General features: G+C 42.1%; 4 protein-coding genes and 1 long non-coding RNA gene across 5 annotated transcripts; 4 read left to right on the plus strand and 1 right to left on the minus strand.

Moving 5' to 3' along the window:
* The first annotated feature begins 476 nt into the window (after nt 1-476).
* On the plus strand, nt 477-9,733 carry znf628 (zinc finger protein 628). The gene is given in 17 exon segments (XM_034697639.1): nt 477-688; nt 1,134-1,559; nt 1,562-1,601; nt 1,603-1,671; nt 3,395-3,467; nt 3,581-3,626; nt 3,629-3,671; nt 3,673-3,743; nt 3,746-3,992; nt 4,061-4,246; nt 4,291-4,510; nt 5,545-5,658; nt 5,821-6,070; nt 6,327-6,481; nt 7,024-7,132; nt 7,135-7,264; nt 7,373-9,733. Coding segments are annotated over 16 exon segments (2,076 nt in total). The 5' UTR covers nt 477-688; nt 1,134-1,471; the 3' UTR covers nt 7,608-9,733.
* Nucleotides 9,734-10,841: 1,108 nt separating this feature from the next.
* nat14 (N-acetyltransferase 14 (GCN5-related, putative)) lies at nt 10,842-13,334 on the plus strand. Its single transcript, XM_034697731.1, is given in 5 exon segments — nt 10,842-10,963; nt 11,478-11,599; nt 11,720-11,800; nt 11,802-12,026; nt 12,122-13,334. Coding segments are annotated over 4 exon segments (909 nt in total). The 5' UTR covers nt 10,842-10,963; nt 11,478-11,518; the 3' UTR covers nt 12,644-13,334.
* On the minus strand, nt 10,970-20,186 carry LOC117822816. Its single transcript, XR_004633254.1, has 3 exons — nt 20,063-20,186; nt 17,130-17,308; nt 10,970-12,346 (listed from the first exon to the last, which is right to left on the minus strand). It is a non-coding gene; the product is annotated as an uncharacterized LOC117822816 (long non-coding RNA).
* Nucleotides 15,944-17,978, plus strand: aicda (activation-induced cytidine deaminase). Its single transcript, XM_034697733.1, has 5 exons — nt 15,944-15,987; nt 16,850-17,015; nt 17,112-17,394; nt 17,508-17,623; nt 17,726-17,978. Exons 1-5 carry the CDS (start codon nt 15,968-15,970, stop codon nt 17,774-17,776), a joined length of 636 nt encoding a protein of 211 aa, XP_034553624.1. The 5' UTR covers nt 15,944-15,967; the 3' UTR covers nt 17,777-17,978.
* LOC117822814 (adaptin ear-binding coat-associated protein 1-like) lies at nt 19,876-27,811 on the plus strand. The gene is made up of 7 exons (XM_034697732.1): nt 19,876-20,217; nt 21,158-21,258; nt 21,625-21,729; nt 21,960-22,041; nt 22,148-22,256; nt 23,673-23,820; nt 24,967-27,811. The coding sequence occupies exons 1-7, from the start codon at nt 20,117-20,119 to the stop codon at nt 25,080-25,082; spliced, it is 762 nt and encodes a 253-aa protein (XP_034553623.1). The 5' UTR covers nt 19,876-20,116; the 3' UTR covers nt 25,083-27,811.
* Nucleotides 27,812-27,835: the final 24 nt, after the last annotated feature.

Below are 27,835 nucleotides of genomic sequence, written 5' to 3' on the forward strand. Positions count from 1 at the left end.
TTGAGGGAAATGTTTCAGGCAGATTATTTGTTGGTTGCCTTTAAACACTGTCTTGTGTTTTAACCATAGACTGTTTAAATAATAAATAAAATAATATTAATATAATATTATATATATTTATATTAAATTATATAATTAATAATATTTTTGGTTTTAACACACATGTAATGCATCAAAGTAGATAATATATTTTTAATAATAGAAAGTATCGGTATTGATATCGGCGATTCTGGCCCTGTATTACTTGGTATCGGATCGAAACCAAAATCTGTGATATTGCACACCCCTAATACTTCATTACCCAGAAGTCTGTGCGCCAAAGTCAGACCAGAAAAGGTAGAAACCAGAAACCCATTGTAAAAAAGGTTTTATGAAACACTTTTTACAATCTCTCAGTCTACATAAAAAGCTGAAAAGAGCTTTCTGTTACAAAACGTTTTAAGAAATATTTTTACCTTCTGTTTGAGGACATCAATCTGTCTGTTGAAGATCCTAGCCAATGGAAGAAGCTGATCTATGGAAGCCAACGTCCAATCCCTGTCGCCGTTCTTAGTAGGCGGCATCGGGTGGAGAACTGCTGTTAGTTTGCGCTGTGTTTATTGTTAAGGTTGTGTGGATTAGCACTGCGGTACCCAGCTCCTTTCCATAATATCAACTATATAGCTTAAAGATGAAGTAAAGACACGCGGTGAGTACTGCTTCCGCCTGTGTTAATGCACATCCTCCTCCTGCAGTTTAACGGCGCTATCAGCCCTGCTGAGGACAGATCAGCTTTAAATGAAGGCCAGTAGCTGCTTTTGTTGTTAATGGACTCATATTCCGTGTGTGCGTTTCCTGACGGCTTACAAAGCTCGTCGGTTCGATTATGCACTTATAGAGAAGTTAGCTGGAGTCTGTGTGTGTCTGTGTCTGTGTGTGTGTGTGGTGTGTCGCTGGTAAGCACCGCACTGCGGGGACGGACAGAACCGGACTGACGGCCAGAGGAAAGACAGCAAGGAGGAGGGGGGGCGGGGGGTGAGACAAGCTTCGTAGACAGGGGGAGGGGGGGGAGGGGGGGGGAGGTATTTAAAGGGGACATTCTTATTAGGAGTTACCAAGTTATAATGCTGTATTTCCATTTCACTTTATGTTAGACCCCATCCTGAGATGACAGCAGGCGTTTCCAGTTGATTGCATGGAAGGACCATATTGGAAAAAATATGAACACTGATGAAAGAAAAACCATGATACTGCACCAAAACTGATCCACACAACTGCTGCAAAGGAATTCACTCATCTGTGCTTCTGTGATGGCCAACTCAGTGGCCTTAGTGGTCCAAGCAGAACTCTTACCAACTCAGTCAACGACCTCCCTCTCTCCTTTCCCATCCCTCCTTGGTTCGGGAGAGGATGCTGAGGACGACGGAGATAGAGAGAGCTGGCAGAAGGCGACAAGGAAGTCGTGGAGGGTGGGGAAGAGGTGGTTCTCGACATGGTGTCGTCGTCCGTGTCAGGGCCGGCCCAACAGGCGGAGCAGACAGACCATCCCTTTCAGTGTATGGACTGTGGGAAGAGCTTCAGGGGTCGTCCAGGCTGACTCACCATCAGCGGAGCCACAACAATGAGACCGTACCGCTGCACCATCTGCCCCAAGGCCTTTAAGGGCTCCTCTGCACTGTTGTACCACCAACGGTATCCATCATGACACACTGATTAACATACTTCCAATTGTAATTTGAGCCCAACCTTTGATTTGATTGGATGTCTTTATTTCGAACAATATAAAAGTAAAATAGAAAAATAAAATACAAGTAGAAAGAAGAAATAGTTATACAAAAGAAACAAAATCAATCAGTTCCATTAGCAAGCAGTGAAACAATTTACTTTACATGTGCGAAAAGGAGTAGGAAGAAGTTAAAACTTATCTAATCCTACCCCTTCATTCACTTTATCTGGTCAAATCTTCATATTTACACCGAAAATCAAAAGCAAACCCCTCGTGATTATCAACACTTGTCTTCCTCCTTGTACCTCATGAAAATCATTTCTTTGTACCTCTTCCTGAACTGCATTATGTTCTGACATTGCTGTAGCTCTATATTGAGACTGTTCCACAGTTTTACACCACAGATTGAAATACCCTCTTTTCAAAGAACCTTTACATCGGTCTCTTGATACAATCAAGCTGATATTAACTGAACACAGTCATGTTGGTATAGAGATATATATTTCCCAATAGAGGTAGATATGAAAACTTTTTACAGAAAAATGGAGAAAGTTATACTTGTGCTTATTTAGAAATGGTGCTACAGCTTAGATTTTCCTATGAAAACCCACTGTCAATTTATAGTTTACAACAGTACTCTCAACAGATCATCAAAGCTGAGCACTTGGGTCCATGCTTGAGTTGTCTCTGGGTTCAGTGTATAGTAATTGTACATATTCTTTAGTTTTTATTTGTTTTATAAAGCCTTTTTTACATGTCAGTGCACATGCATCTATTGTATTTCCAGCTCAAAAATGTATGTCATCACCATATTGGTAATCAGATCATTTTTCCCTCTAAAATTGACTGTGAAGAGAATACTGTATTGTAGGGATGCACCAATCCTACTTTTTAGGTCCCGATACCGATATCGATACCTGGGCTTTGGTATCTGCCGTTACCGATATAGCCGATCCGATCCTGGTATTGATTTAACAATCTCTATTCCTTAATGTGAGGATAGAATCATGTTTTGGCAACTTCAGGCTTTTCTGACTTGATGGTGAACTGTACCTGGGTTCCAAGTGCTAAACCAGAGGCTGGAATCCCTTAATTTCAAGGATCCGGAACAATTAAATCCAATAACCTGTCCGTTTTTTCACACTTTGAATCTATTAATAGACGGTTTCTTCCTTCTTTGCAGTAGGCTTCAGCTGACGTAAACTTCTTTCTTTGTGCTATTAATTTTCAGAGCGACTGCCATCCGTGGAAACATTAGCACTGCACATGTTGTAAGTTTCCGGCTGAGTTGTTAGCAAAAGAAGTGTGACATGCACCTAAACTGCAGAGTCTCTGTAGTTATCCTCCATCATGCTCCACTGGGCAAAAATGCACAGACCGGCGGCGCTGATGACGTAGGAGACGCACATGGCTGTTGTAAACATAGAAAAGCATAGAACTGAGATGAGTAGATCTGCCATATGGATCGGCACTATATATCAGCCCCTTGTCACCGATATCCGATCTAGCTTTTTGAGTCCGATCTAGCCGAGATCAGATACCAGGATCGGATCGGTGCACCTTAAAAATGTAGTTAATATCTGCAACAAAACAATTTAATAAAAGGTTTTGCAACATGTGTTCCACCTGCAATCACATAGGGTATAATATTTTTTGCCATCTTTTTGAATTGTTCATTTTGTTTTGCAGCTCACACTCAGGAGAGAAACCTTATAAGTGTCAGGATTGTGGCAAAGCCTTTAAACGCTCCTCTCTGCTCCAGGTGAGATGTCAAAATCAAAGTTGTCTAATAAGCTAGGATTTTTTGGGGGGGGTGAGTGAAATGCTTATAAATCAAGAATCAGATTTCACATCCTTTTCTTTGTCTATCTGTAGGTCCATCAGAGTGTCCACACAGGAGTGCGTATCTTGTGCCCATATTGCCCCTGACCTTCAAATGGAGTTCTCACTACCAGTACCACCTGCGCCCACACCGGAGAGTGTCCGTACCCCTGTGACACCTGTCCCAAGGCCTTCAAGAACTCAAGTAGTCTGCGGAGACAAAAAATGTTCACCTTGGTCTCAAGCCTTATACCTGCTCAGTGTGCAACAAATCCTTCACTCAGTCCACTAACTTGAGGCAGCACATGAGGATACACACAGGTGAGAGGCCCTACATCTGCAGCGAGTGTGGACGCAGCTTCACACATTCATCCAACCTGGCCCTGCACAAGAACTCACACGCCAACCTCAATGCAGGAGGGAAGGAGGGAAAGAGAGGGAAGATACAAGGCAGGAGAATGAGATAGTGGAGGTGGTGGTAGGGACAGAGGAAGTGACTTCGTCCATGTTGACGGACATGGTGGGATTTGTCAGTCAGGAAGGAAGTGATGGAGTCGGTGTGGGGATGGAAGAAGTGTTCCTGTCAACCAGCTCATCTGGTCAGAATCCAGGCCTCCTACCGCAGCTCACTCTCACCTCTTCTGGGGAGAATGCATGTACATCAAGGGCCATAGGGACAGAGGTTCACCTGAGCACAGACACCGGGGCCAGTGTGCTGCTGTACAGCTGTGGCAGCTGTAACCACACATTTGGCACTCGGACAGAGCTAGAGGAGCACCAGTCGATCCATATGGCTCCAGGATAACACAGGACCAGTGTGGAGGTGGGGCCTGGGGCAGGATGGAGGTCGGTGATGGACTGGTGGGAGCAGGACACCTACTGGCTGATTTGAGGAGGTGGTGGAGACGACAACAGTGGGTGAAAATGGACAACACGACAGAGGTGCTCCTTGGGCTGACAGAGGGAACAGATGGAAGCAATGCAGTAAGTGATCGGATAAAACTTGTAATGTGAGAAGAGAGGAATAAACTCTGGTACAGTAAAATCAGTGAGGTGTTTGTGTGCCTGGTTGCAGTCCAGTTAATCACAAGTTATATCAATAAACTGGGTCAGTGTGCTTAATGATGACTGTTTCCCTTACTGTTTTATTAACAAAGGGGGGAACGGGGTTGGTTGTCACACTTTTACTGTTTGATGATTGCTCATCATCGAAACAGCTTTCAATGGTCATTTCTACATTAAATTGAAGCTCAATGTGTTGGCTTGAAATGTGTATCCCTCTCATTTTCCAACTCATTGTACAAAGAGGCAATTAACTATCAAAGACACTCTGACACATTGTGACAACCAACCCCATCATGGGGATGAACCTCAAGTTCAGTTGTCTTACTCCAGAGAAGACTATGTAGGTGAGCTCTGATCCTAATTCTGGAAATGTCCATACCCCAATTTGAGAGACAGTGCCTTCTGGTGGCGACTATATAATGAAGTGTGCCAACCAACCCGTGTGACAACCAACCCCGTTCTCCCCTATACAAAATCAGATGCTAGTTGGTGGAGTTTTTATCAGCTCTATCAAAACTAAAGATAAAAGATATGGACAGTGTGGAAGAAATTCAGCTCTGGAAAAAAAAAGGGATAACGTAACTTAACTAAGAATTGGTCCACTTTAGCTTCTATTTCAAAATGACGAAAGATGGCAGCGTGATTGGTTAAGGAAACCAAAAAAAGAGAAACACCCAACAAAACGACAACAGCTAACAATCCTAACGCGACGCTAAATAAATGAAGTTGACAAAAGGTGACTCAGCCTGTTCATGAGTTAACTAAAAATACAGTTTGTATTATGGCAAGTACAAGAATGAAAGTAATCTCCAAGTTAAGGATAAAGACTTCTGTCTGTGTTATATAATTTCACTTGATCTAAAAAGGTTTCCCCTTCCCTTCAAAGTTCTTAAAATTTATCTAAGGAGATGTTTTTGTTTTGATATGCATGACTTCCTTCTGTTTTTCCTCAGAATGTAGGCACCACCCAGGCTCAGTTTGACCTGCTGCAGAGCTTCACCGAGGTGACTCAGAGCTCAGAGATCGTTCAGCCAGAGGCCAGAGAAACACATGGGCAGGGCTATCATGTGGCTATTGCAATAAGACCTTCAAGACCAGTGGAGGCCCTTAACAGACATGTTTCACTGTTGAGACTTTCATTACTGATTTCTACTGTTGAACATAAACTGAGATCTTTTAGTGTTTTAAATCATCCTTGCCTCTTGTGTTTTTTCTCTTTCTTTGTACAGATGCACTCTCTCTCATCACAGTCTCGCTCCCAGTTCAGCTGCTCTGCCTGTGACCGCTCCTTCCCTCTTCTCTTCTTCCCTCCTCACCTCATCAACACTCCATACCCCTGGAGCAAAGACTCCTGGCTGAGGCAGAGGCTGAATCGTATGCCCTCCTTCCCTTTCCCTGTCCTCCCCCTGCCCTCCTCTCCCAGCCAGGCTGACAAGCAGCAGGAGGGCCAGAGGGAAATCCATGTTGACAATCATCGCCGTTAGCGAGGAGCAAGAGGAACAACCTGCAAAACCAACCAAAGCCCCCAACAAAGACAGGAGCCAACAAGAGTACTCCTGCTGGAGGTAGACATTTCATTACAATGCGTTTTACATGGCGACAACAGAGATTTGACCATACAGCTGTAACGATAAGCAAAGCAATGTCCTTATGTCCTCTCACATGATATGGTTTGGTATAGAGTTGGTTTTATGTGCCCACTTTTTAATAGTATTTTTCACATGTTTAAATACAGAGAGGCCATACCGCTGCTCAGAGTGTGGAAAAGCCTTCAAAGGTTCATCAGGGCTGAAGTACCACATGAGGGATCACACAGGGGAAAGGCCCTACCGCTGCACTGAGTGTGGAAAGAGCTTCAAGAGGTCATCACTGCTTTCAATCCATCAGAGGGTAAGACTCACTCACTCCTCTGTTGCAAGAAGAGAACTCACAAGTTCATTTTCCAGATGAGAAATCTCTCATTTGGGATCTCAAAATTTATGATTGTGTCACCTTAGGATTTATGATTTCTCTAGTTCACAGAGACTGCAGCTGTGCAGGGTGGTTCACACCCTGCAGATGAATACAATCTACAACAGATGAATCCAAAAAGCAATAAATGGTTTATACAACGTAATAACACTTTGAGGTTAAAACTCTCTTGTGACTAAGTGGCTGATGTCCCACAATGCTTCAGTTGTAACAGCTATAACTTTTGATTGCATCTTTTACACATTTTCCTGCTTAACAGTCATGAGCTGCATTAAGATCTTCTAAAAATGTGGGGAAATAAATTTCACTGCACTGCAAGTTTTACTTGCTGCAATGAACAGTTGTAGAATTGTGTTCTAATATCAAATATCAACCACAAACCACCCTGCAGATAGTTATTGGTTTGGTGCTATAAATACAGTGTGTGAAGCGTACATTCAAATTCTTTCCACTCCGACCAGGTTCACACAGGCGTCCGGGCATTCCAGTGCCCTCACTGCCCTCTCACTTTCAAATGGAGCTCACACTACCAGTACCACTTGCGGCAGCACACAGGTGAGAGGCCGTATGTGTGAAGGAGTGTGGCAAGTCCTTTAAAAACACCAGCTGCCTGCGAAGACACAGTCAAATGCACTCTGACTGCGACCCTCATACCTGCTCCATCTGCTCAAAGTCTTTCTCGCAGACCTCAACCTCAAACAGGTCAGTGCATCCTGTACAGATTCACATATGCATTCATTCTTTGTAATTAAATGCAGTTGATTCATCTCATCTGATAACTTTTTTCCTTCTTTTTCTTTCTGTGAGCAGCATGAACGGACCCATTCTGGTGAGAGACCCTTCCAGTGCACCCACTGCAATAAAAGCTTTACACACTCCTCCAATCTCCAGCTCCATCTTCGCACACACTCCTCAAGCAAGGACTTCAAATGTCCGTACTGCTCCAAGGAGTTCGTCATGCACTCCTACCTGCAGAGGCACATTCGCACTCATGGCAGCAGTGTACCACTGTCCTGCTCTAATGGTGGAGGTAGAGATGGAGTGACTGTGAAAGCCAGTGTTGGAGGAGTGACTACCACCACGACCCTGCTCAACCCCATCACCTCTGGAAACCTCAGGAAACCAAGGCAGCCTGATTGTGTCCCAGCCAGCACTTAATATCCCACCCAACACCTCCCAGAACTACTTTATGATTCAAACAGTTAGCGGCCTGCAGCTCATTCCTCTGTCATCCCCAGCACCAGCCCCTCCACCACCACCTCCTCCACCGCCACTCCCTCAATCCCAACCCCAGAATTTCTTCCTCCTGCAGTGCCCCTCCAACAACAGCGGCCAGTCCAGCTTGATTCTCGTCCCCACGGCAAACAACCCTCAAACAGCTACAGAGCCTCAGACCCTCCCTATGCTCCAGACTATCCAAACACTCCAGCCTGTCCTAAACCAAACACAGACCCAGATCCCCCAGATTCAGACAATATCACAGCAACAGCAGCAGACCAGGTTCTACATCACCAACAACAATAACAATGCAAACACTCATATTGCCACGCCAACACACACTCTCATATCTAACTCCTTACTAACCAGCCAATATTAGGGAAAAGTACCCGGACTGCACGGGGCAGACGGGGGCGCAAACCCAAAGCTGCTCTTCAAAACTCTGCATCAGTGGCGGTCAGTGAGGCTTCAGGGGCAGACTGTAACATGCCACAGTGTCACACAGACTGTAACAGAGTCACTACCATCATCATCATCATCAATCCCTGCTGTCCTCAAACTTGCACTACTGTCCCAAATCTTTCATCGTCCACCTCTGTAGCCCCCACAGTATTACACCTCAGGACCACCATCAACAGTTACTGTGGGTTACACCAGCAACAACAAACAACCACATCGGTTTCTTCCCTCCTGTCCTTGGTACTCTGGAAAGTAAACCTCATCCCCCATGGAGCAATAAGGACAGAGGAGACTGTGGCAGGGAAAACAGTTTGTGTTGGTTTTTGATAATGAGGAGCAAGGAAAGGAGGGGATGAATAGGGAAGAGGGTGGAGAATCGTATGTGTTACAGTTTCAAGGGGGATGCATCAGGAGAAGGGGGTGGATGGAGGAATGGGTGGGGAGGGAAAATCATCTTGTGCTGCAGTTCAAGACAAATGGGCAAGGTGAGGGAGAAAAGGGGGAAGACAAGGGAGGAATGATGTCACTCCTGCATGATTGGGGTGGAGAAAAGCATGTGGAGGCACAGACAGGAAACAGCCAGCCAGGGTGAGTCCTATGTCCTGCGATTTCACACTGAGGCACAGGAGAGCAGCAGGTCCAGTGCTACCTTCAGCCAAGGACAGGAAACCAGCCTCCAGATTTCCTGCACACCCACCAAAGTTTGGTGCCTCTTGATGGACAGAGGTGGTGTTTGAACTTGGGAGTGAGGACAAGATGGAGCAGGACACTGAGGAGGGTATGCAGATGATAGCTCTTATTGATGGTGAAGGGGGAAGTGTGGGAGAAGAAGGAGCGGGCTGCAATTCTGCACGTGCTGATGGTGGCTGAAGGTAGAGGATCCATGGACCGTTTATTTCAGCTGGAAGGTGGAGAGGAAATTGTCATAATTGAGGTCAGCACTAGTGGCTTAAGAGGAGGGGATGGAGAAATCTCCCAAAGTAGTGAGGTGAAATATGAGAGTGTAACAGCAGATGCCAAGGAAAAAGTCAGTGAGGCTCAACAGACAACTCAGAGGTACAGACGTCAACTGATGAGACAAGTAGAGATGGAACCTATACCTAACTCTAAAAGAGGTGCATTTCTCTAGCTAAAACCAATGAGTGTGGTTAGAGAAGAAGAAACTAGTGTGTGTGAGAATGTCTCACTATCTGTGGGCTCAGTGTGTTTAGCACCTTAGACAAACTCAGTTCTCCTTGTACTGAGGGAGAACATGCAGGTAAATGTGTTGTGATCCCCATGGTGCCACGTACTAGAAATGTTATACATTCAAATAGGCTTTACATGGACCTTGAATATTCTTAAATATATATAGGTTTAAATGATACTGTCATTGGCAGTTTGTTTATCAAGTAAATACATTTTTGTGAATATGAATGTTGTACATAGCCTGCTTCCTTGACATTGTCAAACAGTAAATAGTAAGTAATTATGAATAAATATCTTAATACATTTCTTCATTCGGTTTCCTGCTTTGTTTTTCTTGTAGTCTGAGGTTTTTTAATGGAATGAAAACAGTGGTGGACATTAACCAAGTAAATTTACTTGAGTACTGTACATAAGTACATTTTTGTAGTATCTGTACTTTACTGAGTATTATTTTTTCGGGAAACTTATTACTTTTACTCCACTACATTTGGAAGACAATCATTGTGCTTTTTACTCCACTACATTTCTATCAGTGCTCTAGTTACTCACGACTTTAGCTTTGAAGTCAGCACATGAATTTCCTTCTCTTCTCTGAAATCTGATCTCTAAGACAGTAAAATGTGTTTGTGTAGTTCTGTTTGTCTCAGTGGTTTAGTCGTACCTGTGTATCGTGCGTCTCCACGGTTGAACGTGGAGCAAACAGAGCAAATTTCACTCAGATCAGGCAGTTCATGTAGAGGTGTTAATGATGGTTATAATTATCCACCTGAGCAACCCATGACCATATCTTTAGCCTGTGTTAGAGGTTTTTGAAATGAAGAATAATACGTATCGTTTGAAATGTTCTCCCTGTTTCCCACTCTGCCCAAACATACAAACATTCACAGTCCAACCTGAGAAAGTGTGTTGAGCTACGTAACATTTGTTTCATTCCAGATAAACATTTCAAACTAAGTTGTCTGTGCTTGGAGTAACTTAGTTTCTGTTTTTATTCCATGGCATAGTTTTTAGAGATTTCAAGTAATGTTTTCTAAATAAATATATTGTACTCCTATGTATTCTTTACTGCACTTATGTATTGTGAAAATACAAAGTTTTGAGATTTTTTAAGAATTATTTTGAATACTTTAGTATTTTTAAAAAGCAAGTACTTCAGTACTTTAACTCAAGTTATAATCTGACAGCAACTTTCACTTGTATTGCAGTAATATTTGACATGGAGTATCTATACTTTGACTTACGTAATGAGGCTGTGTACTTTGTCCATCACTGACTGAAAACAAACTTACACCCGTCACCATTGCATTTCCACGCTGTTTACGCTGTTACGTTGCGTTGGCAAATCACGTACCTTTTGCGCAGTGCGGACTGCACGTACGCAAATGGCGTGACTGAGGGCGTGGAGAACCTGCAACGGGACGTAGAACGGAGCATGTTGGTATCCAGAATCCCTCCTCTACGCAAAAGTCACATTTGTTGCCATTCAATCAAATGTACAGAGCCTGCATGGGATTCATATGAAAAAACCCCAAAGAGGTAGGCTTTCTTTGCATTTGTTTTAATTTCCCTTTTCGTAACGATTAAAACAGAACGTGAGCGGCAGTGGAAGGGGTTTAAGCAGGGACAATGGGGGTCTAGATGTGTCTGTAGAGACCGCTCTACTTCTCAATAACCATATATGGGTTTGAACAAGATCTTTTTGCTTCCCATTGCATCTATAACGAACACCGTTAAATGTACAAATGAACCATAAGACATGTGTTACCAAAGTAAACAATAACGGTGACACATGCGTACTAAAAATCCTCCATAATCCAAATTTGTCTTGTTGTTTGGAGTCAGCGTGGGAGTGATGGTACATTGCAACTCCTGGCTCAGTTTGCTACTGCATTGCATAATATAATCATTGGAAATATACTGACCCATTTACCTGAAATATGTCGGTCTGCAACAGAGTCAGTTCTGCGCATGACTGATTGTCAAGCATCTCATAGAAGTGTACTGTCACATGTCAACTTTCTGGCTATGTACTTTTAAATGTGTATTTTAGGCTCGCTGTCCACACAGTGAATGAGAACATAAAGCCTAAACATGGTGAGGCTAGAGCTGGATCAAGTGGTGATGAGGAGAATGAAGGAGGACGACATAGAGATGGTCAAAGCCCTTATCAAGGTTTGTACATTATATATAGGTCAAGATGAAGACCCTGCTCTCATCAGAGTCAGCTGTTGTCCTTGTGAGGATTATACTGATATGTTTTTCCTTTTTTTTTTGCTTGTATCATGTCTTCAGGAGGGCTGCGAGGGCACAGAAAACCGTCTCATCCTCCACATCCTCACTCGTCCACTCTGTCTCTTCATCCTGGCTGTTTTCCTCCTCAATCCTGCGATGCCTTGTCCATTCTTTCATCCTTGCACTTGCTATTCCTGTCTTCCTGCTGATTATCTATCTCAAAATCACCATGCCCCGGTCCACAGGGGTTCTGGGCAGCAGCCTCCCCTACTGGGACTATGTGGGTAGCAGCTACAGAGGGACACAGGAGGAGACACTGCAGAATCCCTACTGTAGGATAAGTGGCAAGACCCCAGTGACTAAAAAGGTTAGTCTATTTTATAGTGAGCCATTCTGAGTCTTTCTATCTTAATTCTAGTGACCATTCTGTTGCAAGTGAAAACTATTTTCTCTTTTCCTCAGCCAAGACGCAGAATCGGACTCAAAGACAAAGATGTGTCAACAGAGAAGATCTCCCCTGAGAGGGAGCAGGCAGCAGGGCAGGTCTGGGTAGCAGACTGTGACGGGGAGATTGTCGGCTGCATCTTCCAGGAAGGCGAGAATCGACCAAACATCAGGAGGATCTGCAGGTTGGTGACAGGCTGCTGGTACCGCAGAGAGGGCTTGGGCAGGCTGCTTGTCCAGAGTCTAGAGCAGAAAGAGAGGGAGACTGAAGCATACCGAGTATATGCACATGTACCCTTCCCTTCAAAAGTAGCGGAGGTCTTTTTCAGGAAGCTGGGCTATGTACAGCTTGGAGAGGGGCCTGATGGAGAAGATGATGATGATGATGAGGAGAAGAAGCTCGAGACACCAGAGAGAGGCTTATTGGGACACCCCCTCACCAAGGTGTTTACAAAGACCTGTGACTGGTTAATGATGGACTCGTGGAGAATAAGTGCCAGAGGAATGCTGAAGAGACAAGAAGACGTGTGTGCACACTGATGATCTCTGCTGAAAGTGTCATCGCTGCAACATGCTTGAGTTTTTGTTTGAATTAATTATTTATTGAATTTATGTGTTATTTATACCAGTATTTATTAACAGTATTTTTGTGTTGCTGTTTTGTTTGGTTAAGGTTTACCTTTGTATCAAAAAGGTACCACCTCCCCATGTTCTATTTAAAATTTAGAACATGCTTTTCTCCCACCAGGACTAATTAAAATATTTATGATAAAAGTTTGTTTCTTAAACATGTGTATGTGAGGCTTTTTTCTCAAACAATCAACCGCAGTATATAGTGTGTGTGTGTGTTAAGGTATATGTATATGCAACCAACCATACAGATTGGTAGGAGGAAATACAGTTACTGTATAGGAAGTATGTGTGGTTTATGTGAATCTGCAGAATTTCACTGCTTTCATGTCTCTGCGCTCGCCTGTTGCTGTCGCCCTACTTCAAGTACAGTATGTGGCTCCATGAGTTTGCAGAAACCAGCTACCTCACTTTTCTTTGACTTTCTACTTCTTTCATTCGGTTTTCTTTGTCATTTTTGTTATATTTAACTGTGCAAATTCCAAACTCTGCATTTCTTAATTTGGTTTTTGATAGTATTTGTACATTTGTTACATAATTTGTGCTGATAATGTAACTTTAGCAATTGATTTACTAGAAATAAATCAATGATATTTTTTAACTTAATTTATAATCATTTCTTTATGAGTTTTATCATGTCAAAATGAGAAACATTTTGATTTTAGAATATTTAAAATATCAAGATTTATGTTTGTAATCTCATCATTGTGGTGTCTTGTCTTCTTGTCAAACAAACTAAACTTAGGACATCACTTTTATCTTGGAAAACAACTTATTTTATACAACTTTTAATCTGAGAAATTAAATTACTTTAAGTTTAAAGTAACTTTGTTACAGTCCGAAAATATGAAATTGACAACACAGTAATGTAAATCTCAGATTCACTTTTACTTATTTGTGTTTCAAAACTGATCTTCAATGCAAACTTTAACACATTAAACATGCATTGGTATTCTGGCTCGAGTGTGTGTGGTTTGCAGGTGAATGGCAGTTTATGTGACTAAGCACACAGCCTCCGTTTGAGGCTAACCTTACTATGGTTAGCAGCTCTCATACTCGCATTGCGCATCTACCCCCTGTAAACCTCAGACGCTGTCAGTATAGCCAGCCACAGACAAACACCACAGGATGTTTGTACAATGTTAATGTGTGTGGGAAAGAGGCATATCTCACCTGATCCGAAGACAAATAAAGGCCTATACTTTACTGCAAACTCTTAATCACACAAGCTGTAGTGGAAAATCACTGTCCTTTAATTAACTATGATGAAAAAGCTGAGACACCCAGCAACATAACAGTGTTGTAACATGCACGAGTAAGTGTGTGGTCAGGCCATTTTCACCTTGTGAAAGCTGTGTTTTTACTTGTGACTCTTCTTGGTCATCATCAGGTTTTTCTTGATGTCTGTCAAAGAGCAGACACCTGTTAGCTGGGCCTCTACCCGCCTGATCTGTAGCTATTATTGTTGTCAGGAAACAGATGTGAGTTCACACACTGGAAAGAAAGTCTGTTTGTGACTGTGGTCTTGTGTGTCTGCACGGTATGGCGGTGTGTGAGTGTTTGTGTGCGCGTGTGCAGGGTGTGGGCGGGTGGGTTTCGGAAAGTATGACTTGGCATTTCCTACACCCGGTTTCTGCCCCTGACTACGGGTTAAATGCACCAAGATTTCTGGACATACTGTACTACTCCACAACACACACACACACACACACACACACTAAACAGTGTACGGGAGGAGTGGTAGTGCACGTGAGCGTTCATGTGTGACTGTGAGATGACCTTGGTCAAGTGTGGTCAAATCCAGAAAGCTGGGTGGGAAGTGGTTACATATATTTTGGCATTCAATCAGCCTCTTGAAGTCGAGAAAAGACAGAGGACAGGATCAAATGTGCAGAGACATTAGGCTTTGTGCACCGTCAGAGTAATGCAATATGATGTGAGGTCGCTGAAAGCATGCTCACACACTCACACATGTATCATTTTAAATTTTGGGGCACCACACAATCATAGGATATATTAGATAAATTTGTTCCAGATGATGTAAAACATATAGACTGTGTTAATGACATGCTCATACAGATGTCTAACACACACATACACACACACAGATGAGCTCCAAAAACAGCTACCCTGGGAACGGTGAATTCCCCAAACCACAGAGTGCATGAGAGGGTGAGGGGAGTCATGGGAAAGAAGGATGGCTGCATGCATTGCCACTGGGCAAGTAGGCTGGGCCCGAGCTAAAACAGACAGAGCAAAGAAAAGACGAAAGCAGAATAATACACATCCTGATTCCGGAAGGATGGATGACAACATCTGATGGTTCAAAGGCTTATGAGTGAGATTTATCCACACACACACTGTGGTCGGTCAGCCGGCTGGACGTTCATGCAGACACGTAGGGTTAGGGAGGTCGATTACAGTTCTGCTTCCAGACTGACACAGTTTGGGAAAACCCAGATCAGAGAAAGAAGTAGGTGTCAGGGCCTTCAAAGTCTGGCAACGCCTGTGGCTCCACCAAATCTGGGGGCCCTGGAGGGGGTGGTTGGACAGGCTAGGTGGAAAGGTTGAATAGCAGAGGGGATCCCATTGTGGATCAAGGTGAGGAGGTATCTGGGAGTTTTTATTTTTATGATCTGGGAAAACCAAAGTGAAGGTCGCCTGTGACTGTATCCGTCTTGAGTGTTTGGAAAGTTCCAGCCATTTGGCTCGGTTTATTGACGTCTGTGAAAACCTCCAGAGGTTGCAAATCACGTCAATTGCTCGTCCTCTCATGTGTGGTCGCTTGGATTATTTACTGAAATCTTTTTAGCGTACTGTGCCTCCACAATAAAATTCTTTAATTGCATGGAACAACAATGCTTTTGCTTTAATCATAATGGAAACCTTTTTTACTTCAAAAAAACACTTGATGTCATTCACAAGAACTTGGCAAATGAGACATTTTTTTGGGCTTTGTTGTGCAGCAACACAATGTGATCAAGCCCTCTCTTTTGTATAACGCCCCCTCTGAATTTACTTGAAAATCTTTCTGTCCAACCAGAAGCTGCCTTTGTTGTCTGCAGGATGTTTATGTTTAGAGGTATAGATTCTCAGTTCCCTCCTTTTAACCCCCCCAAATACACACACACACACACACACACACACACACACACACACTTTCGCTCTTTCTCATTTACCTTCATTTCATTACCCACACAAGCCGAGTGACAAAGCAGAAGCGCGTCTTTCAAAATGATCACAAAGCTAGACAGGTGAGCAAAATCAATACATTTGAGCAAGGTTAAAGCAGCTAACACATATTTCAAACAAATCTACAAATTGTATTATCTTAATCCAAGATGAGATATTCTGAATTGTAATTCTGTTTCAATAACTATTCAACTTTTGAGCACTATCAGTTATGGTTTGATTTTTAATGAGCGGTGAAAAACTGTCCTAGTTTCGCTAACATTTGTGAAACTGAGAGAGAAAAGCAGTGAATGTTAGTTGTTTTCTGACTGTCCATCACTCACGGTTTTTTAACCACAGATTTTACATTTCTTAATTTTGCTACCTCAATGTATTTAAAGTTGAATTCAGAAGTGAGTCATGTGAATAGGAAGTTAAAATAGTAATCTAACGAGATCTTCAATAGATTTAGTTTAAGACTTTCCCAGCAACAACGTTCTCTCTCTCAGTAATGATCATCAATAGTTGTGGGTTTACAAAGCAGCAACTCTTTTTTAGAATATCACTATTAGTAGCTAAATACTGTGATGTGGAATGCTCATGATAGATTAAGGTGGGGTCAGACTGAGTCTTACCCTGTCTTGAAGTTGGGTCTCTGTTCATAATTTGACATAGAGTTGTCTCGACCGCCTATGTTTGTAAAAGCATCTTGAGATAATGTTTGTTGTGATTTGGCGCTATACAAATAAAGATTGATTGATTGATTGATATTACTGATGAAATGCTAACATATACATCTTGGGCACCCATTTTATAAATGTGTGTGGTGTTACCAAAAAAGGGGATGCTTTGTTAACTGTGCTGAGTACATCATAGAGGGCTTACTGTTCTTACACCACCATATATTAGCTAATAAATGAAGCCAATCCTCTTCCCTTGTCTCAGTGTGCTTTTGCCACGAAAGAAGTTCATCTACCATTACAAGAACATGCGCTGGGCAAAGGGCCGGCATGAGACATACCTCTGCTTTGTAATCAAGAGGCGGGTGGGGCCAGACACCTTAACCTTTGACTTTGGACACCTCCGTAATCGCAATGGCTGTCATGTAGAGGTAAGTAAAGCAGGGTGAGATGGGGGCTTAAATGAGAAGAGGCAGAAAATATCAATGTATGCACATTATTTTCTTTGGTCTCTTATTACTCCAAAGCTTCTGTTCCTGCGCTACCTTGAAGCCTTGTGCCCTGGTTTGTGGGGGTATGGAGGTGCTGGAGAGAAGAGGCTCAGCTACTCCATCACATGGTTCTGTTCTTGGTCCCCCTGTGCCAACTGCTCCATGAGACTGTCCCAGTTCCTCAGGCATTTGCCCAACCTCCGCCTCAGGATCTTCGTCGCACGCCTTTACTTCTGTGACATGGAGGACAGCCGGGAGAGAGAGGGCCTAAGATTGTTGAAAAAGGCTGGGGTGCGGATCACAGTGATGAGTTACAAAGGTGAAGGCATGAAAGTGGTAGAAAAGATTAGCCATCTAAAGAACCATATTTTTCTTTCTTATAATCTCTCTCTACATGTCAAAAATAACAATAATATCCTTCTCTCTCCTCAGATTACTTCTACTGCTGGCAGACCTTTGTTGCTTGTAAACAGAGCAGCTTCAAGGCGTGGGAGGAGCTGCACCAAAACTCTGTTCGACTTGCCCGAAAACTCAACCGCATCCTCCAGGTAGACTTACCTTGTTGCATTTTTTTAAGACTAGAAGGATGAGGTTAAACCAATTATAAGTTTCTTTAAATTCTAAATGTATTTTCTTATTTTCTTTTTCAGCCACTGGAAACAGAAGATCTAAGAGATGCCTTCAAGCTTCTTGGACTTTGAACACATCTGTGAACCCCTCTGTTAATAGCATTCAGTCAGTCATTAATTTTGTTGAGAAAAAATATAAGTTGGTGTTCGTCCGTCACTACAACTGCTTAACTGAGAATGAAATAAACTGAGAAAAAAAACTGAATAAATAGCTCCCAAGTTTTAGCAAGGCTGGTCACCAAATGTAGCTTCTGCTTGCTTTTTCTATCGTACAACTGCCATGTGAAATTAATAAATATTATCTTAAAGAAAATGTTGTCTCATGTTGTTGACTTATTTTATTGTCTGACAATGATGTTAGCTTAGAAGTTGCTAACGTTACCCTTTCGAAAATAGTGCTAGGACTATAAATTATTCATCAATATTGTAAACTTAAATTGCTGTAAGATAACATTTTAGAGTGGGACTCGCTCTTTCAAATTTATGGGTGTTTAAATGGTGGGTAAGTCATTCTCTCTCAAATATTTGAGGGTGAGACAAGACAGGAGCAGCGAAGGTTAAATGCCATACATTGTACTGTAGTTGGGTCAAATATTGACATACTTTGTTAACATTATTTACTCTACCTTACAAGAAAATGAGCCCAACCCTATAATACTGTGGTGAGAGTTGGGTACGCTTGTTTTCTCTAACTATAAACAGTCTCATAAGTACGGTGGCCCCGAAGGACAAAACAAGTTTAAAAAGGATGAAACACTTTTACAAAGTTGGAGACAAATTTACATTATGGACAACATTTTTACATTTTATAAAACAAAATTACATCAGCAAAACACTTTTACCAAGGCCAAAACAGATTTTCAATTAAGAAAACAAATTTACAAAAAAAAAAAAAAAACACATTTACAAGCGGTGAGACAATTCTACAAACGACGGAACACTTTTACCATTTCTGAAACAAATTTACATTTATTTTTAACAGAAAGGGAATGTACCAAATACCGGAAGTGATCCGGTACCAAATGGAGTACCAGTACCAAACGTAGCTCTGTTTGGTTTCTCTCCTTCCAAACCAAGCGGCAACCTCTGGTCTAAAAATATGAGTCAAATGCGGAAGTGCTAAAAACTGCAGCTCGTTGAGGATCCGCTTGAGGCTGGATCCGGAAGTACCGGAAACCACATACACACCAATTTAAAAAAGCCGATCTTTACAGCAGAGATAAACATGTTTACAGCCTGGTACAAAAGACGAGTGTAGTCTGGATAGCTCATTTCTCGATCGGCACATACTGTACGTGGGGGTGAATCTTTTTCTAACAAGGCAATTTCAAAGATATTAAGATTACTAGTCTTCCAATGAGAGGCACAGCTGACTTGATTGACAAGCGGGAACACTGTAGCTGTTGGCTAGGAGGCTCAAAGCCCGCCTCTTTACATCACACTGGCTCCACAGCAGCAATATGGCTGCCGCCGCCGATTGGCCTCAAAACAGCTCTTCAGAAACAGATGGGTGATGTCCAAGCGGCAACCTCCGGTCTCAAACGATGAAGCCCATGCGGAACGGTTATAAATTGCAATACATCGAGAATCTGCTTGAGGCTGGCTGCAAGGACACCGGAAACCACATACACATGAATGGGAAAAAGACGATCTTTGCAGCATTAATAAACATGTTTACAGCCTGGTTCAAAGAACGTCTTGGCTAATCTCTCTAATGGCACACACTGTACGGGGGCCAAATCTTTTTCTAACGTGACGGTTCAGAAGATATTAAGATTCCAAGTTTTTTGCCCAAATAAGGACATGACTGACTTGACTCCCGTCGGGAATACATATAGCTGTTGGCTAGGAGGCTCGCACTACGTCACACTCTGCCTGGTTGAGTTCCGCATTTCCAATATGGCTGCTGCCGTCGATTTGCTTCAAAACAGTGTTCAGAAACAGATCGGTGACTTCACGGATACTACGTCCATATTTTATACAGTCTATGGTACATTCCCGTTCCATTAAAAATAAATGTAAATTTGTTTCATAAATGATAAAAGTGTTCCGCCGTTTGTAACATTTGTAAGGTTTGTAAATGTGTTTTTTTGATTTTGTAATTTTGTTTTCTTAAATGTAAATTTATTTTCCAAAATGTAAATTAGTTTCATCTTTTGTAAATTAGTTTTGTCCTTCAGGGCCACCGTACATAAGGGTTCTCCATAACAATTTGACCGGCATTCCTGTATCAAACTGTGGGAAGCCCTTTATTAGAGGGCTCCCTACAATCACAGCACTGAATCGAGGGCGCCTGGTTGGTTGTGCGCATGTACACCGTGTATTACGGTGACGTAGCCGCACGGACACTCCACTCACCGTCGTCACCACCATCACCACCGACCGGCGTGCACCGACTAAGTAAAAGTCAAGATGGCGACCGAGGGTCAGTCTGAGTACGAGTCGATCCTCTGTGTCAAACCTGAAGTCAACGTTTACCGAATCCCACCGAGAGCATCCAACCGGGCTGTCAGGTGAGAAGGAGGGCAGGGCCTCGCGGCGAGGTTCCTGACCCAGCATCCGCGAGCTAGAGCCGATGGGGGCCGTTGCCTCGGCGACCCAAAAAACCTACCGAGCTCATCCCCTTATCACGCAGCCGGACAAACCACCGGAGTGTTTCTGCTGTGTTTGAATCTACAAGGTCACATTAGAAAAGACGCATCTAACGACGGAGGAGCGCACCTGCACTACGTTAGCTCATTACACAGATTGGATTGGCAACAGTCCTGTCAGTCCGTGTGTTTATGTCCCTCCCTGTGGGCGAGAAGAGACCAGAAGGAATGATCAGACCCCCTGAGAGTGATTTTTAAGACAACTAGCTTTGCATCTGTGTCTTCATGTGTTCCAAAGAGTCTCACTTTGATTGTCTGACCTTTCAGGAGGTGGTAATAAATGAGGGCAGCATCCCTGTAGCTGTGAAGAAGTGTTGCTCAAGGACACGTAGCGGGGTGTATGCTGTTTGATTACAGGGGGGGCTAAACTGTGTGACAGTGAGCATTCTGGAGAACTGTAATGCTGTTCATCAAATTGTTTACCCCCTTTTTCATTGGCTGCTGCTTCAGTTTGACCTGCTGCAGCTGCATCTGAGTGGATACCCACACCAGCCAAACAGTAGCATAGGCCTGGCTCCCTTGAGACACATGATTGGTTAACCGATGACCATATGCATGATGAGTAAGGGTGATGATGTAATATTTCAGCCTTGGGTCTCAGTGAAGTTCTTGACTGATTCCTTAGTCACGTTCCTTTTTACATACAAAAACATGGAGTTACAGTGTGTCAGCACTGGACCAATCACAACAATAAGACACACTACACATGCACAGTAAACACAGACCCCCCCCTTCTTGTCTCCTGTGTCCTCGCCTCGTCATCACACCGTCTCCCTGACTGCTTGTGTGTTTGTGTTTCCAGGGCGGCTGATTGGAAGCTAGATGCTCCTGACTGGACGGGACGCATGCGTGTGACGGCCAGAGGAAAAGTGGCCTATGTGAAACTGGAGGACAAAATCTCTGGTGAGGGAGCGACGACGCAGACAGACCAGTGTCATTGTTTACTGGCACTCCTGCTGTTGTAAATCATTTCACTGTGTAGTCTCCTGCTCGCCACCCCCCTCTCTGTTACTCATCTATTCCAAGGTGACCCAGCCCATGTCCAGCAGGCATTTAATTCTGAACCAAACAAGCTGATATACTCTTTCTGTCTCTCCCAGTGTATTTCAAGCAGATATGCTCGCTCAAATTATACCTTTAGTTCGACCCATTTTTAATATGATATGAATCACACAAATGGGGTCCATACTGCTTATTAAGCAGAACCTAAAATGTTTAGATTGTGTTTTTTATCTAAATAGAAAATGTTCATTTTGTTTTGTCCTACAGGGGAGCTGTTTGCCCAAGCACCAGTGGAAGAGTACCCTGGCATCGCAGTGGAAACAGTCAGTGACTCAAGCCGTTACTTTATTCTCCGCATTCAGGATGACAATGGTGGGTAAACACTTCTTTTTGCACGAACCATAAATATTTGTGAATGTGTTCATGATTTAGATGTCAACACACAGGAGAAGTCTGAGCAGATTATTCAGGGTCACTGTTGTTTTTAAAGATACATCTCAATTCATTATAGAGTATTATGTTATTATAATGAAAGTTTGGGGTTTAGTACCCTTTTGTTTGTACTTCCCTTTCCTTGAGTATTGTGTTTTCTTCTCTTACAGGCCGCAGTGCGTTCATCGGCATAGGGTTTGGAGACCGAGGCGACGCCTTTGACTTCAATGTTGCACTTCAGGACCACTTCAAGTATGCAGCTGCTTCATAGTGTGTCATAAATCCTAAATCATTTCTTTACTGTAGTCTATACAACTGTCTTTATTAATTCTGTGCTTCCATCCCTCCACTTTGTCAGGTGGGTGAAACAGGAGGATGAATTTAGTAAGCAGGCACAGGCTCCAGACAACACTCCTAAACTGGACCTGGGCTTCAAAGAAGGACAGACCATTACTCTCAATATTGGGGTAAACACAAATTCACATTAAACTTAATGTGTCTTTTAAGGTTTTAGCAATAGGGACTAGGGCTGTACGATAAATTGGTTTAATCGATTAATCACATTTTTTGTTTGAGGCGATTTTTCCGTAGCATTCTTCACTTCAAGCTAGACATCTAGCTGAAAGTTATACTGCTTATTACTATGGTAGTGTCTGCCATTTTGTTACAGGCACATTTCTAGGCTTGTATTTGTTTTCAGAGGCCTTCAAATTATATCGTAACTATATAATGCACTTTTAAAGAAAAGTTTACAGTTTGCATTTTTTTAAGGTACAGTGTGTGGACATAGGACTATTTAGCAATGTCTTAACAGTCAGATTTTAGACTGAAACGCTTCCTTGCCCACCCCTCCCGTGAAACAACAGTGGCCTTTAATGAAAATAAGTTCCTGTGATGCATGATAAGTATGATACTCCATTTGTCAAGTTTTTACTATCAAAAAAGGTCTATCAGTAGAATGAATATTGTTTCCCATTCCTACCAAGTCTGTTCTGTCACTGCTGCACACTGTACCTTTTAAAGGGAAATTCAGTTTGACTTGAAAATTGTATTGATAAAATTAAATAAAAACTGGTTGTTAGTCATTTGTAAATTTATTTTTTCAGGAGATAAACACAAAATCGATTAAAATTGTAAATTGAGTTTTTTGTAATAATATCGGGGATTTTATTCCTAGGCCACATCACCCAGCCCTAATAGGGACATATTATCTCGTAATTGTTCACAATAAAGAATGATAATAATCCGAATACCAACCAGAGGGACTTTGAGCTCTTGCGACAGACTAGGTGCTTTTCAAGAGGAACCTTGAGTGACACAATTTGTGGTGATCTGTCCAGACTTAATTCTATACTGACTGTTTAAACCCATGAGCCAGTGTTTAAAAAAAGATAAAATACAGTGTGAAAAGCCCATTATGGAAGCCTTAAAAATGGACCAGAACAAGGCAAAGTAGATGTGTAGTTAGTCTTAATTCTCACATCTTCCTTCCAACTCCGTTATTATCCTCAAACCCATGACACAAAACTATCACACCGCCCTGACCACAGCACCCTCTATCTTGTTGTTGTATGTGGTGTTGCTATACCAACTAAGGTCAGCTAACGTCACTGCAGTGGTGAATATAAACTGTAAAAAAAAAAAAAAAAGAAAAAGAAGCTTTTGAAGGTATGCACTTCTCAGAGGAAATCCCCACAGGGCAGTTTCTCTCAGGGAGTCCCCAATGCTTTCCGGTTCACAAACGTGTAAAGCTTTAAAAATGCTTCTTCATTTAACTTAATTTGGTTTAATTGGGCTTCATATTGTTGACTAGCAATCTGTGAACACACGATATAAACACACACTAACCTAGTCTTTGTTTTTTCTTCATCTACATATTACAGCAATCAAAAAAGAAGGACAGGTCTCGTCCGCAGAGTTCAGGTGGTTTTGGACTTCTCCCACCTCCTCCTGGGGGCAAGTTAGCCCCACCCCCTTCAGCCAGATCCACCAATCATAACACACAACCACCTGAAGGAGGAAGTGACACCGGTAGGTAATAGTTATACTACACTGTGGAAAGCTGGAGAGAGACGAAATGCTAATTTCAGGTGACAAATGAAGCACATGTTATCTAATAATAATATTTATATGAGGTTTTAGACGTCCGTTTAGATCTTCATCATATGATACTTAATGCGTCTGTATAGCTCAGGAACATGAGGGTAACTGTGACTGTTTAACAAAAAAGAATTTCAGACCCTGAAAGGTAAAATAACTGACTGGTCTAACATGAGTCTGGTTCTGCTCAAGGTTTCTGCCTGTTGATAGGAAGTTTTTCCTTGCTGCTGTTACCAGCTAAATAGTGTGAGGTGCAATGCTCAAGGTGGATTAAGATGAGACAGGATCGAGTCCTGTCAGTAAGAGGGGAATGGATCATATCCTGTCTTGAAGTTGGGTCTCTGCTTGTAATTTAACAGTATGGTCTCGACCATAGACTGTATAAAATATGGACGTAGTATCTGTGGCGTCACCCATCTGTTTCTGAAGAGCTGTTTTGAGGCCAAACGGCGGCGGCAGCCATATTGGAAATGCGGAACTCAACCAGGCAGAGTGTGACGTAAAGGGGCGGAGTTTGAGCCTCTTAGCCAACAGCTATGTGTTCCCGACCGAGAGTCAAGTCAGTCATGTCCTTATTTGGGCAAAAACTTGACCTCTTAATATCTTCTGAACCGTCACGTTAGAAAAAAATTCAACCCCGTACAATGTGTGCCGATAGAGAAATTAGCTACGTAGAGCCAAGTCTTTTTTTGAACCAGGCTGTAAACATGTTTATTAATGCTGCAAAGATCGTCTTTTTTGAATTGGTGTCTATGTTGTTTCCGGTGTTTCTGCAGCCAGCCTCAAGTGGATTCTTGATGAATTGCAGTTAATAACACTTCCGCATGGGCTTCATAGTTTTAGACCAGAGGTTGCCGCTTGGTCTAGACCTGTTATGTTTGTAAAAGAGAGTCTTGAGATAACGTTTATTGTGCTTTGGCAACGATACAAATAAAGATTGATTTATTGATTGAATTGTGGGCTTGACTTGCTAATTCCTAGACTGGTGATGAACAACAAGAGCATTAGAAATCTATTTGTTGTTGTCTGTGTCTGTAAGAAGTGATTTATGTTTCTATCTTATTCTTTAACCACCAGGTTGTTTACTAGACCTGGACTCCAGCAACTCCAACTCGGCAGTTCAATCCAACCCCAGCACCGCCACAGCCAGCTCTGACCTGTGGGGAGACTTTGACTCTGTATCCCCAAAGTGAGGAGAGATTCATTTTGTTTTTCTCCCTCTTGTTTCTCTGTAAATTTATGCAGCTCTTTTTTGCATCTTTGATTTCCCCGTTATGGGGTCCTGTATCTCTCTCTGCCAAGCAGGGTAACGTCCTGAACTAGGTCAATTCCAGTTTAGTTTAGTTCCTTGTGGCTTTGTGCCCAACTAGATACACCCAGACCTCACAGTCAAGTCTTAATCAAACTAAGTTAGAACATCTCCATCTCTCTTTCCCCCTTTCTTCCAGTAGAGCTCTGCCCTCTCTTCTGTGACTTCTCCTTAGCTCTCTGGTTTCTTTCTTTCTGCCTTTTTCCTCCCCTCTAAATGTTTTGTTTGCTAATTTCTTTAGTAGACTACACCAGAAACATGATCATGGGAGACATAGTCAGAAACATCCAATGAGGTCTAATTAAATATAATAATATATGAATTTTATGTACAGAGAATATTTATTTTCAATGTGTATATAGTAGTCAGTAGTTGGTAAATTGTGTCTGTGGTGTTGTCACCTGTATGCACTGTAGTTTATTTTTCTCCAAGTCCCCAGCAGTGGGACTGCCTATATGCACTGACTGGCAGTCTAGTCTGTCTACATAGTTAGATAGTAACCCATAGTCTGCATTTAAAGCAGAAATATTAATAACTTAAATTTAAGCTAATGTGAAGTTTAACATTGATGATTTTACTTGAAGAAACCAGGCTGATTTACAGTATAGATGTGTGTAGCGCTCTCTGCTGGGCTGTTTTGGCGCTGCAGTATTCTTCTTTGAGAGAGTTGTCAAACTGAGCTGCAGCTGTTGGACCACAAATCTCCCTGGTAATAGGCCCTGAGCATGGTGCAGATCGTTTTTACAGTAAATCAGTACAAATAGACAGGGAAGTATAATGGTTGGATTTTGGAGTGTGTTAGCAGGAGAAAGAGAAGCATCAAGTGCTTTTATCTTTGTCTCAAAGGGAAACGGATTAATTAGTCCTGTTATGTCATCTGTACTCAGCACAGCTGTTAAAGCTGTGACTGATGAGTCATGTGGGTCATGACCTCTCCCCTGCTTAATGAATACATCTATGTTTCACCACCATCCTGTCTGATTGGCCACCTCAGTGGTCACCACAAAATCCTGAACAATGATTGGGTATTTAGCTTGTCACTTAATTGAAATACATTATTTGGGGCTGTGCTCAAGGTTCTGCTAGCAGCTTTCTTTGTATTTCAATGAAATATAGTTTTCTTTTGTTAGTACTTTAAATTGTGACTTTGAACAAGCATCATCTGTTTAGTTCTTAACGATTCAAGCTAAGATGATTTAATGTTGCCACTCTTTGAAAACAAAAAATACACAGGAAGATAGCATCTTCTGGATACTTTCATGTTGGTAGTTAGAGTATGAAAAGTTGGGAATAAATGCTATTGATCATGTGTGCAAACATACTTAATGCAACCCCTGCAAAAGTTAGTCCCAGTTCAGCCACCCCAGTCAAAAATATCTGGCTCTGCCCCTGAGAGTATGGAAGCCTAGAAGGAGATGCTGGCAGTTTATTAAGCTGATATCTGGAGAGTCTCAGAAATTATCCAAATCAGGAGTGCTGTGCATGCGAGTTTAGCTTCTATGCAAAATGTTGAAAATGTTGCATCAAGGAGTTCCAAATACTGATTAATGTACCAGACTGTATTTAGACCAAGCTGTGACAGAGGCAAAGTGTGTTATCACTTACTGTTTCATATCAGTCCTCATTGTTTCAGCAGAGGAGCAGCCCGTCTGGAACTTCACAGGGAATCCTAAAGCTTGTTTGATAAGTGAACTTTTATGAAATCGACCTTGTGGTAACAAGATGAATCAAAACATTGTATTTTAAAAAACTAAAGTTGAGTTAGCGCGTAAAGAAATAACTAATCAGAGACCTTGAGATACCAGCTTTCAAAATCTAACAGCCATCAGGCTTCTGCAAAGAAGAGCCTCAGCTTTTTGTTTTTCCTGTATAAACTAGTTTTTACTGTGAACTTCAATTCCATGTGAAGGCGTGATGTTATTAATGGTATTCTGATTCAGACAAACTCAACCAAGCTCATCTGTGTTTGATGCAGTGTTTTATAGTGACATTATGTTCTAACCAGAAATGGATCATGTTGCATTGATATCATATGCACGTATGTTGTGGCACACGGCAGTGTGAGTGATGATTGATATTGTTTGGAACGTAATGGTGCTGAAGTATTTGTCGATTAATCTTCTCTTTGATTGAAAGGCATATGAGATGCAAAGTATTCTGATGACAGATTGATCATTTCTGTGATACACCGAGCCAAAATGATTAATGATCTGCTGGTTAAATGAAAGGGCTTGCTTTTTTTCTTTCCCCTTTTATGAAAGTAATTGAAGAGTCTTTTGCTCTTCAGCTGTTGGTTAGAGACTCAAAACTATTGGAAAACATCACTCCTTGGCTCTGAGAAAGCCATAGTTAAATCTGGAGGATTTTTGTATTCTTAAACTGATTAACTTGTCGAATGAGTAACAAGAATGAACCGTTAAAGAAATGCCCTAGAACACAGAAATTGTGTGAGTGTAAAGCCTGAACAATGTTTGTCAGTGTTTGTTTTATTGATTAAACTCTATGTATCACTTCCCAATGTTACTTGTAATTCAAACTGTATATGTGTATGGAAATGTATATGGAAAATGAATATGCAAAGAAAAATATAAAGATATCACCTGATGAACATAACTTTTGCTTGTTGTTTTTCTTCGA

The sequence above is a fragment of the Notolabrus celidotus genome, chromosome 12, assembly GCF_009762535.1.
Source record: "Notolabrus celidotus isolate fNotCel1 chromosome 12, fNotCel1.pri, whole genome shotgun sequence".
In the NCBI taxonomy this organism is placed as follows: Eukaryota; Metazoa; Chordata; class Actinopteri; order Labriformes; family Labridae; genus Notolabrus; species Notolabrus celidotus.

Bases quoted from the DNA above. Each gene is read 5' to 3' on its own strand.
- aicda (XM_034697733.1), top strand. From the start codon at position 15,968: ATGATCACAAAGCTAGACAG. The intron at 17,016-17,111 runs GTAAGTAAAGCA...ATTACTCCAAAG, and splicing joins GCAATGGCTGTCATGTAGAG to CTTCTGTTCCTGCGCTACCT. The intron at 17,395-17,507 runs GTGAAGGCATGA...CTCTCTCCTCAG, and splicing joins CACAGTGATGAGTTACAAAG to ATTACTTCTACTGCTGGCAG.
- LOC117822814 (XM_034697732.1), top strand. From the start codon at position 20,117: ATGGCGACCGAGGGTCAGTCTGAGTACGAGTCGATCCTCTGTGTCAAA. The intron at 21,259-21,624 runs GTGAGGGAGCGA...TTTGTCCTACAG, and splicing joins ACTGGAGGACAAAATCTCTG to GGGAGCTGTTTGCCCAAGCA. The intron at 21,730-21,959 runs GTGGGTAAACAC...CTTCTCTTACAG, and splicing joins CCGCATTCAGGATGACAATG to GCCGCAGTGCGTTCATCGGC.